The 17,172-nt window shown below is 37.8% G+C and overlaps 2 protein-coding genes and 1 non-coding gene across 11 annotated transcripts in view; 1 reads left to right on the forward strand and 2 right to left on the reverse strand.

The window, feature by feature from the left end:
• The window catches only part of LOC132910374 (cytosolic carboxypeptidase 1-like), a 31,878-nt gene extending 31,088 nt beyond the window's left edge, over window positions 1–790 (forward strand). For all 9 annotated transcript variants that reach the window (XM_060966029.1, XM_060966021.1, XM_060966024.1 and 6 more), the window contains one exon: window positions 21–790. Coding sequence is in view for 1 of the 9 variants with exons in the window: in XM_060966028.1 (XP_060822011.1) it covers window positions 21–117 (97 nt within the window). In the remaining 8 variants the exon portion in view is untranslated. The remainder of the gene's footprint in view (window positions 1–20) is intronic.
• On the reverse strand, window positions 251–13,059 carry LOC132910387 (dicarboxylate carrier SLC25A8-like). The gene is made up of 6 exons (XM_060966054.1): window positions 12,914–13,059; window positions 8,941–9,484; window positions 8,587–8,708; window positions 6,514–6,623; window positions 4,684–4,893; window positions 251–4,071 (listed from the first exon to the last, which is right to left on the reverse strand). The coding sequence occupies exons 2-6, from the start codon at window positions 9,058–9,060 to the stop codon at window positions 3,686–3,688; spliced, it is 948 nt and encodes a 315-aa protein (XP_060822037.1). The 5' UTR covers window positions 9,061–9,484; window positions 12,914–13,059; the 3' UTR covers window positions 251–3,685.
• An 824-nt stretch (window positions 13,060–13,883) lies between these two features.
• Window positions 13,884–13,957, reverse strand: Trnai-aau (transfer RNA isoleucine (anticodon AAU)). Its single transcript has one exon. It is a non-coding gene; the product is annotated as a tRNA-Ile (tRNA).
• Between the last annotated feature and the right edge of the window lie 3,215 nt (window positions 13,958–17,172).

Here is a 17,172-nt window from a genome sequence, read left to right on the forward strand (position 1 = left end):
CGTCTCTTTTTATTCTCTAGGATCCCCATGGGAGAAGGCATTCCCGAGGAATCAGGATGCATGGAGGATGAGATTTCGTCCAGTTGCGAATCGGACGAGTCCGACTTTGAAACTTAGGAATATCTCGAAATTTCGAATTTCATGGAATCGACAGGGATTATCGACGATCGGTGTTTCTTCGTTCATCGATCGGAAAGTCGCGCAGGTTTCTTTGTTGCCGAATAAAAGAAGTAAGAACACCGGGGAAAGATTCTGTACACTTTGAAGAATTTTTATTTAAACTCGTAACAAATGTCAAGCTATTTCTACGGAGATCCTATCTAGAAACTGAAGCCCCGTTTTAATGTATACAATCTCGAAAATGAACGCGTCGCTGTTTGTAAATTGAAACTTCTATTAAATTTGAGCATCTTAAACATCACCGATACCGAAAGTACGTTCGCTTAACCAGAATTTGAGAACTTCGTTGGCTAAAGCAAACGATTAAACGTGAGATGAAATTTTCGAGAAATCAAGGTCACGAGCAACCAATCCGGTAGAAGACTTAAAGCGGCGGATCTACGGAGAAGCGATTCGAATTAATTTCAAAGATAAAAAATCCTCGAAACGAATTGTACTTTTTCTTACGAACGCCCACACAGTGATTTAGTTAAGCGAAAAATCAAGCGAGTGTTCTAAAAGGCAAAATCCATTTTCTTTTACATGCTGTACCTCGCTCTTTACATTAATTGTATGTGATACTTTATCGATTGTGATCATAGAAAATAAAGCTTACTTATAATACGGTAAATATTTCGCTAAAAAGTATTCACCCGAAACTCGCAAGCATCTGAAAATCCTCCCATTCTTACTCGTATTTTACACTAATCCTTAATTAATTGATTCAGTCTTCTACAAGGTCGTTAATCGCATATATCGCTACGCATCTTTGCACGAAGTTTGCCAAATTCGGGCCTCTAGAATTCGTATTGCTCAACCTTTAATACAAGCTGCTTACAAGCGATACATACTGTGTGATCGGTGCTTAAAAGTATACCACAATTTAGACTAGACAAATCTAGTAATTGCGGAAAGCGCGAAGACAGAAAGTGGCTAGCGGTGTATTTTTCTAACGCGGCGAAAGACAGTGCTTTGCTGTCGACAGTGCTTTGTGTGCGATCGAAGCTCGATGCAACGGATCGAATCGTATCGAGAGTAAAAAAAAAAGAAAAAAAAATAGAGAAACCAAGTGGAAAAGCTGCGAATTGTTTCTGCGATAGAAAAGAATCGAGAGACAAAAAGAGAGCGTAGAAAATCGTCGAATCGTAACGAAGAATTAATAGAGACAGCTTTTTCTATTTCGTACAGTTCTTCAGCGTGCTAGAAACGTGTAAAATCCAAATCTATGGTAGAAATATTCAGTCGATTCGTTTTGCAATTCTGTTGGGCGTGATAAAAGATAGTTTGGCCTGCTGCGACCTACCACATCGAAGTTATAGAACCATGTCAATTTAACATTAATCGGATATCTAGGCGTTGAATTCTACAACACGCGATTCAATTCGTATCTCCGCTCGGCTTTTTGTACATTTTGAAAGAAACGTGCCACTCGTAACGAAGACCTACTACGATAGAACATTCCATACGCAAAAGACTTCATGAAGCAGCGTTCATTCGTGACATCTTACGTTGTTAAGAATTAAAGACACTCGCAAAGTTAATAAAGTATATATACGATACAGATAATAATACGTTCTTCTTGAAATCGGTAAACTTCTTACGTTGGACATGTTCTTTCTACAGCTCTGCAGCTTCTTTTACGCGATACAAGGGCAGTAAAATTTCTCGTTACACACAGGAATACAGTACAAAGGGAAATGTCGATCAATCGAAAGTTTCATCAAATGATTTCATTGTAACGAACTGATCCAATTGATGTCGATCGAGATTCGAGTGTAACAATAACAACTAATACTGTATGGTACTCGAGCTACAGTTACGGATTTCACGAAGATCCATGTGACGTTAAAAAGACGATCGATCCTTACGGATAAAGTGAAAACAAGAAACAAGTTTCATCGTTGGATAACAAGACCTGTTTGATAAGTGTGAATCGAGAAAGACGAAAAACAAAGAAAGAGAAAAAAAGGATAGAAAAAAAAAGAAAAATGTAGATGGATGAGACAGTCGGAATTAATAAGATAAGAATTGCTTTTTAATGTGAAACGTACATCAATAGATGATAACATAGCCTTTAAAATAGACTACAAGTCGTCGATCGAAATTCGATAAAAATTGTGCCCTGTATAATATTAATTGACCCCAAATGAGATTGCGAATTATCCGCCCCTACTTTTTTCTTTAAATATCTAGCAGCGATTGCGACAAATTATCCCGCATAACGCAAATGTTACAGAAGAACGAATTACAATTACATAGATAGATATTAGCAAAGGATCTCTGTTTAATTCGTGCCTCGAAGAATTAACCGGAGTCTAGAAACGGAAATCAGTCGAATAATCATTTTGCGTATGTATGCGCGTGTGTAGCTTTCGTTAACAGACGTCGCAAACGAGTCAAAATCAATTTTGATATCTTATTGTCTGTCTGGCGTATCGTAATGCGCGCGATTTTATACTAATATTCATCGGGGGTAGGGGAAGGGAGAAATTTCTTTTTCCTCTATTGTTCTACTGTTTTTAAAGCTGACTTACGTAGCCAAAAATGTTTCGTTATGGATTATTGAGAGATTTCTAAGATCTTCTCGATCGTACGTGCACTTCGTTGAAAGACGAAATTTTGTCGAAAAATGAGCATTTCTCTTTCTTTTCCTTTTTTGTTCTTTTTTTTTTAGAATTAATCGAATCAAGATAGACCAATTGCAATACGCATGGTATTCAAATTATTTTATAAATAATTTTGGACGGACAAGTTTTCTCCGTTTTGTCAAATCGCCAATTCAAGTTGATTTCAATTTGATCAGATGTCGATATGGAGTGCACGCGCGGTCTTATCTACGGAAAGAAAAGTGAACATACAACGATAGATGGGAGAATTGGCTGTCGTCGTTTGCAAACGAAGCTATCGGTAAGATCAACGAAATTGCGTCTTAAACTTTCTTACGCTTAACGTTCTTTAGAGAAAGAAAGTTTAATATTTGTCATCGCGCTAACAATTATATTCTATGAAAGAGCACAGCGTAACAGCTTTTCTATCGTAAACGTATGCATAGGCAAGAACCTTTTCCAAGTATTTGTTACATACGAATACGCATTAGGTAGAAAAGCTAGCGATAGAAACTGTCCCCTACAGACAGGTGCTTAAGCGTTATCGAATTCATCGAAAAAACCCGGCAATTCCAACGATCGATAGAAAGTAAGTAATTGTAACTTTCAATGAATCAATAACATGCATTATCTAAGATACTTAGAGAGAAACTTATACGTATGTATGTAAGCATGGATGTTTAGTATTAACGTACTTAATATTAGTAAGTGTAACTGCAAACGACGGCAGGCAATAAGTTCTATTCGAAACGACCAAATCTAACCAATACACGATAATACATCCTCCCATCTCTAAGCTACATGATCGAAATACAGATTATGAAGCTGCAGTTGATTAAAACACGGCTCGTATGTGTATATCTTGCGAATCGACGGATACGTCGGTCGATCGAGCACGTAGAACGCGACAGCTATGGTGCTCACTGGTCGCCGTTCATCTTCTTCGCGTAGACCTTGAACTGCTCGTAAGTGATCCATAGAACGATGTTCCAGGACACTAAACGCGTGAAGCTGGGCGTGAAGCCTTTGTAGAACGCTGTTGGGCCTTCCTTCATCATCATACGAACAGCGCAATCCTTCACGCCTTTGTATTCGCCAGGGGCGCTGTTCATGTAACGAGTCTTCACCACGTCTACAGGACTAGCAGCCAAGGTGGTGCACAATCCTGCCGCCACGGCGGCCGTTATATGACAAGGGATTCCATCGCGCAGGTAATTGCGCTCCAAGATGAACTCCTTGATGATATCATAGCAGACGATCTCCGCCACGTTCACAATCGCGTTTCTTGAGATGTTGGGCATGGTTCCTAAACGTGAAAACGTGATTAAATTTAGCCAAGCCGATTCTTAATTCTCTTACAATAATAGTACAGTATTGCGATAGGCTACGGATCTTCCGTTTAGACCCCAATACGATCCTATTAAAGGATTACGTCTGATAATCCATGCGAATACCAAACGATTCCCGTTTCGACCGAGTCTGCTTATGAGAATACCTATTCTACTTTATAGGGATTAGAGGCTCGGTGGAGTTGCGTAGATCAGATTGGAGGGTAATGGCTATAATAAACTACGTACACAGTGGCTACAATAGGGGTTCGGCACATACTCTTATTTTCCAATGAGGCGTATTTTATCAGGATCTGCATTTACCCTTTGTAGCCACTGTAACTCGTTCTTAGAGAACCTTGACGAAAATCGGAGATAAATTTCGTCGTAAATAGGATCTTTATAAGGTAATTCGTAGGACGAGTGTGACACGAAATTACAAGGCGAAGGGTTCGAGATTTATAAACATCGAACGGTGATTTTCCAGAAGCTCGGCAATTTGCGACGGATCTGTACTCTTCGCCCGAAGCAAGAGGATCATATTTCTGCGTGTAAACGGTATGGGCTTGTAACGTAAGTACTGGTGGTACCTTTCCAAAGGCCCCGCGTTCCTTCTTCGGCAGCAATATTCCTGTATGCTTGCAGGGTTGAGCTGTATCTCACCGATCGTCCAATACTTCCAGCCTGTAGGCGGACCTTGACGACATCGGTCGGTTGAGCAAGGAGCACCGCCATGGCTCCTGTCGTGATTCCAGCGGCGATTCGTACGGAAATACTCTTCGATCCACTCCTGTTATTACCTGCCAAGACAAAAAAGTACAGTGAAAAGGCGGTCCAGGTTCGGTGTCGGTGTCTGGATTGTTTCGAGTACGTTATTTACGTTCTGTGTCACGGTTTTAGATCGAAAAAAGTAGGATGCAGGGTGGGACAGATCGCGCTCTGCGCGCTACAGCACGTTTATTAGCTCATTGATTATATTCACGTTACAGTAAACTCTTCTAAATCACGAGGTCTTTTTTTCTCAACGATTATCACGATTTCGTTTGTCAACGGGAGTACAATATGTTGCGACAAGAATCGGGACGATTATTGACGCGAGATGTTCGAGGCAGATACTCGAGATCAACAATATCGATAGCTACCGAAGATTATATTTAGTTTAAAGTTATTTTTTAAATTTATTCCAGTTACCAGGACTATTCTCGGCAAAGATATTTATACGTACATCGATAGAAAGGTGTTGTTGATCGCGAGTACTTTGTACCATTGATTTACACGGTTTTAGCGAATCTCTTGATGCGAGTAATTGGAAAATCGATCCGTGAAAAGATTACAATGACGTCGATAAGTTACGCAAGGAAACGTTTACAACATGCGAGCAATAATAAGAGCACGAAGAGCAAAGACGAAACTCGAAATTCCCGCTACGACCGTTCGGCTTCTAATCAATATATTTTATCATTAAGGAAAGATTAGTTTTAAATAGAAATAGTAGTCATGATTAAAATTCCGCGAATATCCACGCATATACACATGAAAAATATCTAGAACATACATGCTCCTTTTTTCTATCGATAAATATATAAAAGTTCGTTTACACGCGACGGATAGAAACTTCAAAGAAGAATTGCAAAAATACACACGGCAGTCGTATGATTGTTACGAGATCAAACTGTGCGTTTTTTAAATATCTTTCCAAATCTCCAATTTCGAAAAAAAAAATACGAAAGAAAAAACAAAATAGCGTTCGATAATTGTAGAATAATTTTGATACAGGAATCGATCATTTTCCAGCGTACACGATAATAGAGGGTACAGATTTAATAAAGTTACAATTATTTCACGAGTGATCCAATTTGCACAGAAGGAAAATACAAACGGCAATCTGAGGCAGCGATTCCTCCAGCCATTATCGTTAAATCTTCTTTCTTCTCTGTCTTATACTTCCCTTTCGATAGTTAACTTTCGATCGTGGAAACGACGTGCATCGACGATTGAACGAGACTCGATATTCGATGAATTCAAATATGAAAAAAAAGACAAAAAAGAAAATAAAAAAGGAAACGTAAACGAAACAGCGTCACGTCCGAGGCGCTGCATTTCGATTCGCGGTCAGCGATTAAAATCAGGGTAAGTCGATATGGTACATTGCTACAGCTTATTAATTATTATCATATATGTATATATATATATATATTATCTCGTTTTGTCTTGTATAATCTCTTAGAAAAAGCACGCGGCAGCCGATGGTGGCTGATTATCAACCAACCATCCATTACTTACGCGTGTGTTACTCATTCGTGTAACAGAGAGATGGAGCACGTGCGCAGCGTATGTTCGCACGCGCTCGCGTGTCTACTCGATTATATATCATATAGGAGGATTACGTAATCAAAAAGTTAGGAGTTTGTTGGATGTACCGTCGATGATTCCAGCGTAGCGTGACTTCACCCCGTCGTAGAGGCCCAACCGTATGCTGGCGAAACACATCTGTCTCTGGAGTCCCGCGGACAGACCTCCGTACAGGCTCCTGTAACCACCCTCGCTCAAGCTCACCGCCCTCACAATTTACCCTCAAACGTAGCCCAGGGTCATATTTTTTTTTATTTTTATTTCTTTTCTGCTTTTATTCTTACAAGTTTGTATTTATTATATATTTACTTTTCTCGATTTCTTTTTTCTCTCTCTCTCTCTCGCTCTCTCTTTCTCTAATTTGCTTCCCTTCGTTTAAATTGACTTTAAAATGCTCGAATGTTTGGTTTAGTACGTTTCTCTCTCCTTCTTTCTTGTTTATTCGGTAAATAAAGAACAAGATCGATTTTCGTATCGCGATAATAACACTAGAAATACCAGAATTTCCTATCTCTAATGTTCCTTCTTAGCAAATTCTCTAATAATCTGTTGTTATTTGAAAGAAAGAAAACACACGAAAGACATGTTCATTTTTATTAAAAAATGAAACAATAGAACGATTATACTTGATAGCGGAGACGGTAATTTTTGTTGATTTATGTAGTGGGTCAAAATGACCAGGCTGGTCTTTCTAGGGTTAAAATCTCTAAGGAACGTGCGAAGGGAAGCCAATAGAGTCTCTCACGAATAACATTTGAGGAGCACGAGAGAAAAGATCAGTTAAAAGAACCGGGAGAGAGCTTGCGCTGAGAGAGCTGGACACGGTTATGACAAATCGTATTCGCGGTGGAAGCGCAACCATGCGAGGCGCCGCTTCGCTTTTTTTTTTATTTCAAAAATCGTTGAAAAAGGGAAAACTGCGGCTGAGCAAAGGCAAACCAAAGCAGAGAAAAATAAGAATAAAAAGTAAAAAAAGAAAAACATATTCGCATAGAGGGCGATTTCGAAGTGATCACGCGATGCCTTCCTTTGTATCGAACTTCCGCCATTAAAGAACGATTATTATCGGTATTACTATAACAACATACTTATCGAATATTTAGAATACAACGAAGCAATTGTCGCTGTTTATGCGAATAAATGAAAATCCTTCTTTATTGTTATTTTCGTACAAAAATCTGAAAGGCATTTCGTGCTCGAAGGAGAAAATAAATAGAGTGATAAAAGGGAGAGCACCATGGACGCGTTCTTTTGTCTAATAAACGTAATTACAGTATTTCAAGTACTTTATCTAACGTTCGATTGCCAGTTCAAGGAACAGTCAATGGCACTCGATAAGATAGAAACTACGTAGAGAAAAGAAAAAGAAAAAACAAGAGTAACAACCCAATTAGCGTTAGAAATAAGAAAAGATAACTGAGGAGTAAAATGCCAGTGCATCAGCGGTTAGTCAAACTTGTATAATCGCGATTTCGTTACTTCCATTATGTTATTTCGATCCCCGTTCGTCGTTGTCGATGCGTTTGGAAATTCGAATTCTACGATTCATAGCGCGCAACGTCGGATTTTTTAAAATACTTATCTCGTTCACTCGTCTCATCGAGTACAGCGAATTGAACGCTGTACGACCGTAGGATCGCACGATAATACCATACATTTAACGATACTAATGAGATCTGCAAAGTGCACGACAACGACGATGGCGTCGATCGAGTCAGTAGTTAGCAAAGAACGAGATCGGAAGAGCAAAGGAATCGCGGGGCCATGTGCAGAGAATTGGAAATATTCTCGAGTCATGGAATGCCAAGAAGCTATTTTAGAGAGAGTTAATGTGCGGTCTACTAATTCAACGATAGCATCAAGTTACTCGAACGAACAGCCCCTATGATCAGCCAGTACGGAAATTTTTTTCTCTTTTTCTTTTTTTTTTTTTTCTTTTTTAAGTTTAAGTAATCAAGCGATCAAATAGTCATTCGAGCGGGCGTAAAGAATCGCCCGGCGTATATAAACTTTGATTCGAATCGGAAGAATCGTATATACGCTAACGATATTTAATACTTATATCAATATCGTAATCGTAATCAGGCTTTTACCTACCCCTTGTTCGTCTTAAGTTACGGATAGGATCGTGAATAACCTACCTTGCTCCTTCCACTCTGATGATGTTTCCTACTGTCCTCAATAATCCTGGCTGTGTATTTCGAACCGCGAGCATGGAGCCGTCCGCTGTTGCCAACAGAAGAGGACGACTTTCTCCGGCAATCTGCAAAAATCGTGCGGGTATCACTTGCGTTTTCTATCACAGGATACATAGGATTTCGTTTAATTACGCTCGAGTCACCGAATTTTTACGAGTCGACACGATCGTTGACTCGTCCTGTTCGCAAAAGCGAAACAGAATGAGCTGGAAAAACAGAAAAGCTACATAACGGAAGGTTCGTCGAGACGTTCGATATCGGACAGTAAGGTGGAATAACGCGATATTATTTAGTTACCTGCATTCTGACTTTGGCGGTGTCCAAAGGAAACGTCGCTAAATCAGCGATACAGGCTGCTGTGCCTGCAGAAAGTAATTTCATCCATAAAGGGAATTCGTCCGACGCTTGTTGCTTCATCGTGCTCGTTCTTCTCTTCGTTCTCTTTCTCTCCACTAATATTTTCTCTTTTATCGCGTTTTAGCTATTTAGTCTGATCAGTGCGGTCTAGGTTGATGAATGCGTCGGATGTATGGGATTCGAGTAGTGCAAATTTTCAAATTCTTTCGACTCCTTTAAATCACCGCGTGACTGTATCTTTGATCCTTCGAGCTTGCTCGGCTTATACGAGCGAGATCCTCTGTTAGAAAAGCGATATGTACACTATATACAAAGTCCTACCAGAGGACAGGAACCTTTAGATGATCATTTAGTAAACGGCTGTGGTTTAGAGGTAGAGCTTTTTAGGTTCCCTGAAATGATCAGGATACGCGTGCAGTCCCCCTGACCGCGAGCACTCGTGTTTTATATCTTGATTGTGAAGTACTTTATACATACTATTCTTCTGTAACAGACACCAAAGAAGAAACAACGGTCGATAAGTTAGTTTTTCACGAAATACGTTAATTTGTCGGTCGTCAAACGCACATCGCTCTAAATTATCTTTATCCGTCTATCGATCGACGCTTAACTGCTCCACGAGTTTAACGAAAATAACAAAAGTTCATCGGCCGGTAAAGTGGTCGAGCAGAGCGAAGCTACGATCGTTGGACGAACATCGACGCACCAGAGAAACTACTAATTCGTTGTTATCGGGATACGAACACGATAGAATATCGCGACACGCGGCTCGGTCGAGCGCGTCGTGACTTTGCAAATGGAACAACCGACTGTTTAGTCTCTGTAAACGTAGCCTATCGGTACACCTGTGTCATAATTATCCGAAGAACGTCAACTCCTTTTCCTACAATTCAATTTTATGTAACGTTACTCGCCACTCAATGACAGTGTTCTCACGCGTGAACAGTCGAAACGTAACTTGCGGCGAGTGACGCGAAAATAGATGGCTTAGAAAACTATTGGAAAACGGCCAGCGTGTGTATACACGAACAAATCGCCAATCTTTGTCTCGTCTAATAACCTTTTAGATCTTGTACTTAGAATATAAATATATATCTAGCTTGTTTAGAATAACCGCTGGGTTGCCTTTGTTTCCTTCGATGGAAGAAACGAGAGTCGACTGTACTCGATCGCGGTTTTCAACGTCGAAACCAGTTATATCTGTAACGCGTTATTGCGGCCGTGAAGCTATTTTTGCCAAAGCGAAACGTTGTCGCAGGTATCGTGCACAACGTTCCGACACGATCGGACAAAGCGATGGTTTTTTACTCCGTCGATTATTCGCCTGTAGCCGAACCTAAGACTTGCACACGGTAAAAAACGAAAGGAGTACCGTTGCTGAAGCGAGTCGCGGGGCAAAGTCCGCGAGTTGTGATTCGAGTTAAGTCGAACTCGGTCCCGTCTGCACTTTGCTCGTCGTATTCGCGTCGTTCTTGTCCGATGTCAAGGACCTCAACCTCTCGTACGATTTCCTTTTCATAATCTATTCGATTTATATAATCAACGTTTCGTTTAACTGGCAATTTTTTAACTCTAAACGATCGGTTAGAAAATCTAGGCTAAATATCAATTTTATTTTATTTACAAGTAAGTATCACCGGAGCAAGATCGAAGAGTAGATGGTCTTGGTGTCGAAATAATTCCAACGAGTTTTGTAATTTCAAATTCAAAATCGGAAATTCTGACGATCACTTGTAACCTTCAGCCATCGATTTCTATTACGAACTTCGATTCCTTCCACTCTCTCGATTCCACGATTTCTTCATCGCGAATGCGAGCTATCGATTCGTTCTATTGTGTCGAAAGGCCACGCAAGGCGCTTGCAAACAATGCGATCGATAGTAAACTTCGGCCATGCGCCTGCACCCGTTGCTGCACCCATATTTTTCATATACCACACTTACATATATATGTATATATATACATACATATACATGTAATTTATTAAATAAATTAAATTTATTTTTGATTTTTATTATCGAATAAAACCAATTAACTTTAATTAATTCTTAATTCTGAATCGTATTACAATTTCTAACGTATCGAAGCAAATGTTTGTTGAGATGATTCAAATAGTTTTTGTTTGCGCTATTTAATAATTAAATGTCCATATTTCAAAAGGTCTTCTATGTAGATCTTAGGTCGATCATTTGATAAACAAACGCAAATTGTGAAACGAGTATGTAAACAAGATTTATCTCGTGTATGCTATCTTCCTTTCTAACGATTTCTAGCCTTGAAGAGGCCAAGTACCGAGATATCCTTGCGCACGAGGATACAGCTGCTGGAAAGGTCCGGGTATATCGATTATCCTGGTCGCGAACGCGGTTGCGGTATAGCGATCGTTGGTACACAATCGAGTCAACACAGTCACTGTACTTAGGTATTCGGCGATAAATACCAGCAGAAAATTGGCACAGAACAAAATGATTTACTGTTTACTACGATAATTTTTAATCCAGTTTCCCTGAAAAATAGCTTGCAATTAGTATGTTTATATTTTTGCGTTTCAACGTCATGGAATACGAACAAAGCACGAAACTATATATAGTCATGGCTACTTTAATTTTTAACGATATTATTTTTTTTTTATTTTGGTTTTTTACAATTTGTCCTTATGGACATTTGGTAAAGTGTTATATCTTATTGGTGAAGAAAAAAAAAATAAAATAAAAATAAATATAGCATGCGGGTGGCTACCCCCAGCGGGGTGCCAGCTTCGTTTTTTCTAAGTTATATAAAAAAATTATATAAAATTATAATTTTTATTTTAATATAATATCGTCAACATAAAAGATATAACATTTATATATAAAATTATAGAAAAAAATTATATAAAATTATAATTTTTATTTTAATATAATATCGTTAACATAAAAGATATAATTTTGTATATTATAAAAATTATAAAAAAAAAGTATAATTCGCAATTTACGACTCTTTCGATGTCAGGCGAGTAAAGACGAGTAAGATTAAAAATTGATAGAAAAGGAAACGTCAATCTAATAATTATTTTGATGTTTTCACGAAGAACCACCCAAACAAATACGACGCGCGATAACATTTTCGCGTACCAATATCGTATATTTCGTTGACGATCGTGTAATTTCTTTGTGGCGAGTTATTTTTGAACGAAGAGGCTGGCAAAGTTTTCCTGGAAATGCAGTGTAATTCGTGGCAGGTGGTTCTGTGGGAGTTTGACAAATCGATGTTGCCGGCCTTTGACTATTCGCGCATATGCATTGCAGTTACAGACTGCAGAAACACGAATCGGCTATTTCCGTTTTAATGACATATTGATTGAAATTTTAATTCCTATTACTGTTAGCATTGGGAGGAACGAGTGGAATTTGAAACACCTGTCCTTCGAACGTACGTTCTTACATTATGTAAACGACCATAGAGTTTGATAACTGCGACTGCAATTTCCTAGGAACTGGTTTAGCGAAAGCAAGTTCTTTCGATGGGTTTGCGTCAAAGCGCGACCATCGATTTCGTTGTTATTCGACGGAATATTTAAGAACGACGAACACTGGCAATACTTTGTCAATATACTCGTGATTGTCTTATTAACGCGAATACTTTTTTTGAACTTTACAGTCAGCACGATACTAACGTAAAAGGAATTAAATATGAATGTTGAATATTTATGATAAAGATTAGAACTATGTTTGAACAAAATGGAACGCCAACGATAGGTCACATCACCTGGTAAACTACGTCGAAGGTTAAGTAATTTTGCAAAATTCGCGAAAATTTTCATGAATTATTTAAAACGTTAAAAACCGACAAGATTAATAGCCTCTTAAAGAATAGTAAATAAATATCGTTGGAGTAATGAAAAACAATGGAATTCTGAGCAAAATGTACTTACCAAGTGTACAGTGAGTGAACAACAACACAACTGGAACAGGTTACTGTGAAGGCATCGTTTATACCGGCTCGTCGACCAATGGGAATCGTGCAGAGTTGAATTCTGCCTATCAGCTGCCGTCTGTGACGTCAGATTTGGCCAAAGAAAGCTCAGCTTGCGGCCAAATCGATAAGTTCCAGGAATGTGCTGGTATAGTGCTTTCTTAGTTGCATACGGATACATGTATTGTATACATATGCATCGGTGGAGGGCAGGCGCATTACGGTCGACACCCTTTCAATGAAGAAGGGTTACGTGTCGCGGAATGTGCAACCCTGAACCATTGGAAATTGCCATAGCTCATCGTGGAAATTTATTTTGCCACATATATTGCAACTTTTTGCATCAACCAACTGTATATGGCACAGCTAACTGTATTCGATCTACAGACAAATAACGCGTCGAAGGAAAGGACATCTTCCAAGAACGTAACTTAAAGAATAATCGATGCGTTTTGTCGAATCGATTTTGTAGATGAAGAATTGTTAACGAATCATTTATTATCGTTATTTATTTTAATCATTAACATTGAAATAAATCCTGTGTTTGGCTGTTTTTTTTTTCGTCGATTTAAGATAGAACTTCGACAAATGATAGCAACTCGACAGCTCTTGATCAATGTAGCTGGCCTTCACGGACGCTTGTGGATTTCACATGAGTACTAATACTTAAAATTTACGATTATCTTATCTGTGTGATAAGGATGATATAACATTTGTTCAATTCCTTTTACGCGTGTCTTTTAAATGTAGTCGATAATTACCGTTGCTTATTGGATTGGAAAGGAAATCCACGTGATGTTTCATGTGCTGATAACGTGCATAGGTACATATTAATCGAATAATTGAAACGATAAACAAGATGATATGGTCGATCAGGAAGAGCTTTTGTATAAAATAAAAAAAAGAAAAAAAAAAGAAAAAAAAAATTTTGGCTCATGAGGGGATCGAACCCGCGACCTTCGCGTTATTAGCACGACGCTCTAACCAACTGAGCTAATGAGCCAGTTGAGAGGACGTTCTTATTTTAAAAATTTTACATTCATGCTTAAGCCATTTTTAAAAAAACCGAAGAGTCCTGTTTTGCGGCCAAGTTTCAGGACAAAAAATACGACACAAACAAGAATACACAAAAGCTCCGCTCCCCAGCGGCTTAAATCCAAAAAAACAAAAATAAAAAAAATAAACACAAAAACCGTAAAACCACGACACATAATATAGCATGGCTATGTCGTACCGTTGCGTATCGGTACTTTTGCCTAACACACTTTACTCTAATTCATTGTTTATTGTGACTTTCAAAAATGTATAAAAAAAAACAGATCTTGGCAAAATAAACGATTTACAAAAAAAAACCATTTTTAAAAAAATTTAATATTTCTTACATATCGAATGATTGTATAAAATAGTAACTGGAAATTATTTTTTAAATGTAAGTCAAAACTAGATGAGTCAAGTACAAGGTCGTTTAAAAAGCGCTACGCTGCTTCGGCACAGTTGAAATCGTATAGGCTACTGTCTGATGTTCGTCCGTGTTGACGATTGTATTTACAAAGCTTGGCATTGTAATCGTAACGCGATCGTAAAATTTTGCTAATTCACGACGTAATGAGGGAGAGGGTCTTATTTTTAGCTTCTTCAAGTGTTCTTGCTTTTTTTTTAAGACGGAGGATGACAAACCCAAACTGAAACCCAGCATGATTGTTAACTGTTAACTGTTATCAGTCCGGTAATTTTTTTCATAACCCGGAACCTATCTCTCGGTCGAGGCGGTCACTCTTTGTGCAAATATAATTAGTCGAACCGTTTTACCGTTAAGGTCTTTATTCATTATAAAATATATTCAACTCGAGACGTTCCTTAGGATTATCGCTCCAGTAGGTAAAAGATGGGAAAGTCCAGTTCTCCCATGTTCAACGGTCATGTCCATCCGCAAGCGACCGATGGTAAGACGACCAATACCCAATAACAATAGTTTTCCTTTGTGTTAGCATCGTTACCGAACTTCTCTGATTCATCGTCCTTACATTAGTCACTATCTCTTGACAGGATTCATCCGGCTTAGATCAGTCAACGTCTCTTGACAGGCATTTCATCCGTTGATAAGTTATAAGTTGTAACTTACTATTGTATTTACACGTCTCTGATAATATGTCTATACGCACGTCGTGTAACTATTTATGTCTACAAAATTGTTGGAATAAAGTGTATATTGTAACTTGTTAATCCAGTGTTATAATTAGTTCAACCACTTCTATTATTCTATACGAAATAGGGGATTGATCACTTCGCGATGTCGGTTATATAATCGTAACAGGAATTTACGACTCCTGTTGGCGCGTTTCCTCGCGATCGCGTCTCTCCGCGAACGGTCGGACAATGATTATTTGCAAGTCGTTACATTAGACACAATTGATCGATAATGTCTATACATAGTGTTAGTAATTTTTTTATAGTTTGGACTCTGCTATTCTGCTTACAAGAAGAGTCAAATAGTGTTAACATTATGGGTTGTAGGTTACGTCGATACATCATGAAGGACAAGTAAATAACAAATAAGATCATTGTGTTCCAATTACGTTTATTGTAAATGTTAGCTAACATTACTATCATTGTTCGGAAGCAGGAATGTATTTATAAGATACAAAATCTCTTATTTTCAAAATGTTCAATTTTTTTTTTTTTTGGCTTTATATGAACATCAATTGAACAATCTCATTTTTATTTTCGTTTTAAATGTGAAAGTTATAAAGATATTGTATATAAATTGGAGTTATAATCACTGATATATTCAAAGCAAGATACATCGAAAGCAATTTATAAACAATACACTAAGAGTTCGAAGGTGTATAAACTAAGATAAGTGGTTAAGTAAAAATAGGAATATGGATATAATAAAAAATTCATTTTTTAAGAAAGATCAGGTATTCACTTTTATCATCATAGGGTAACTTATCATTTGTAGTAGAAAGCTTCGCCATTCGTCAATGCAGAGGGCACTAACGCCATCTTCTGAAAGTTACCTGCCTGAACCGCTATGTCATTTTCGTATCATATGCGACGTTATCGATTCAGTGTGGAAGAAAACTACAACGCCAGTGGAGCATTTGTCGCAATCGATCTATTGCCCGTTATTTAACAAAGTTTAATTTATTTTTTTCATTATGTGGAAGTTTGGTATTGACGAGAGGTTTATCATGTAGGGCTGTAACATATACTTTATATTTAATATCTGTCCGACCGTTCGCGGAGAGACGCGATCGCGAAGAAACGCGCCAACAGGAGTCGTAAATTCCCATTACGATTAGACAATCGACGCCACGAAATAATTGATCCCCTATATCGTTTAGGATAATAGAGTTGGTTGAACTGATTATAACACTGAGGTAAGAGGTCACAATGTGCACTTTATTCCAACAATTTGTAGATATAAACAGTTACGTTCGGTGCGTATTGATATAAGTTAAACAGATGACTGATTTAAGGATGAAAATTAATGAGGAGATGTTGACTGATCTAAGGACGATGAATCAGAAAAGTTCGGTGACGATGCTGCCGCAGAGGAAAACTATTGCTGGCTGTTGGTCGCCTCACCATCGGTCGCTTGTGGATGGACATGACCGTTGAACATGGGAAAACGCGGCTTTCCTATCTTTTATCTGATGGAACAGTAACCATAAGTGTTGAGGTTATTAGATGTATGTGAATACAAAGGAACGGATGGATAAATTATATATGTAATATACTATAATAATATAATAATAAATATGTGTAAGGTAGGAAATATATATTTTAAATACAAAGTGTAAATACAAAGTTTGGAATATAATGTAAGCTGATTCAGATCAACAATTACAATTTACAATTTATGTCTACAATTTATGGTTTGCCTTCGAGGGATGGATTCTGATTGATGTAAAGTCACCGGACTGAACAATATCGTTGCATTTTTATCTTTTCAATGATATTATTAAAGTTTGTAATTATTATTTTATTAAACTATCCCGAAAATTTCTTTATACCATATATCTTATAAAGAAATAATAGGTGCAAGTTTTTGTTTTATATTATTTTATCAAATTATATAGGATCCATTTTACTATATTATTACAAATACTAACAACTTAGAACTAATATTTAGAACTTGTCAAAGTAGCCAAACTTTACTTACAACAAATTACTATAATAAAAATTATGGATACGTATTAGTTAATAACGATA

This window comes from Bombus pascuorum, chromosome 9 (assembly GCF_905332965.1).
Source record: "Bombus pascuorum chromosome 9, iyBomPasc1.1, whole genome shotgun sequence".
In the NCBI taxonomy this organism is placed as follows: domain Eukaryota; kingdom Metazoa; phylum Arthropoda; class Insecta; order Hymenoptera; family Apidae; genus Bombus; species Bombus pascuorum.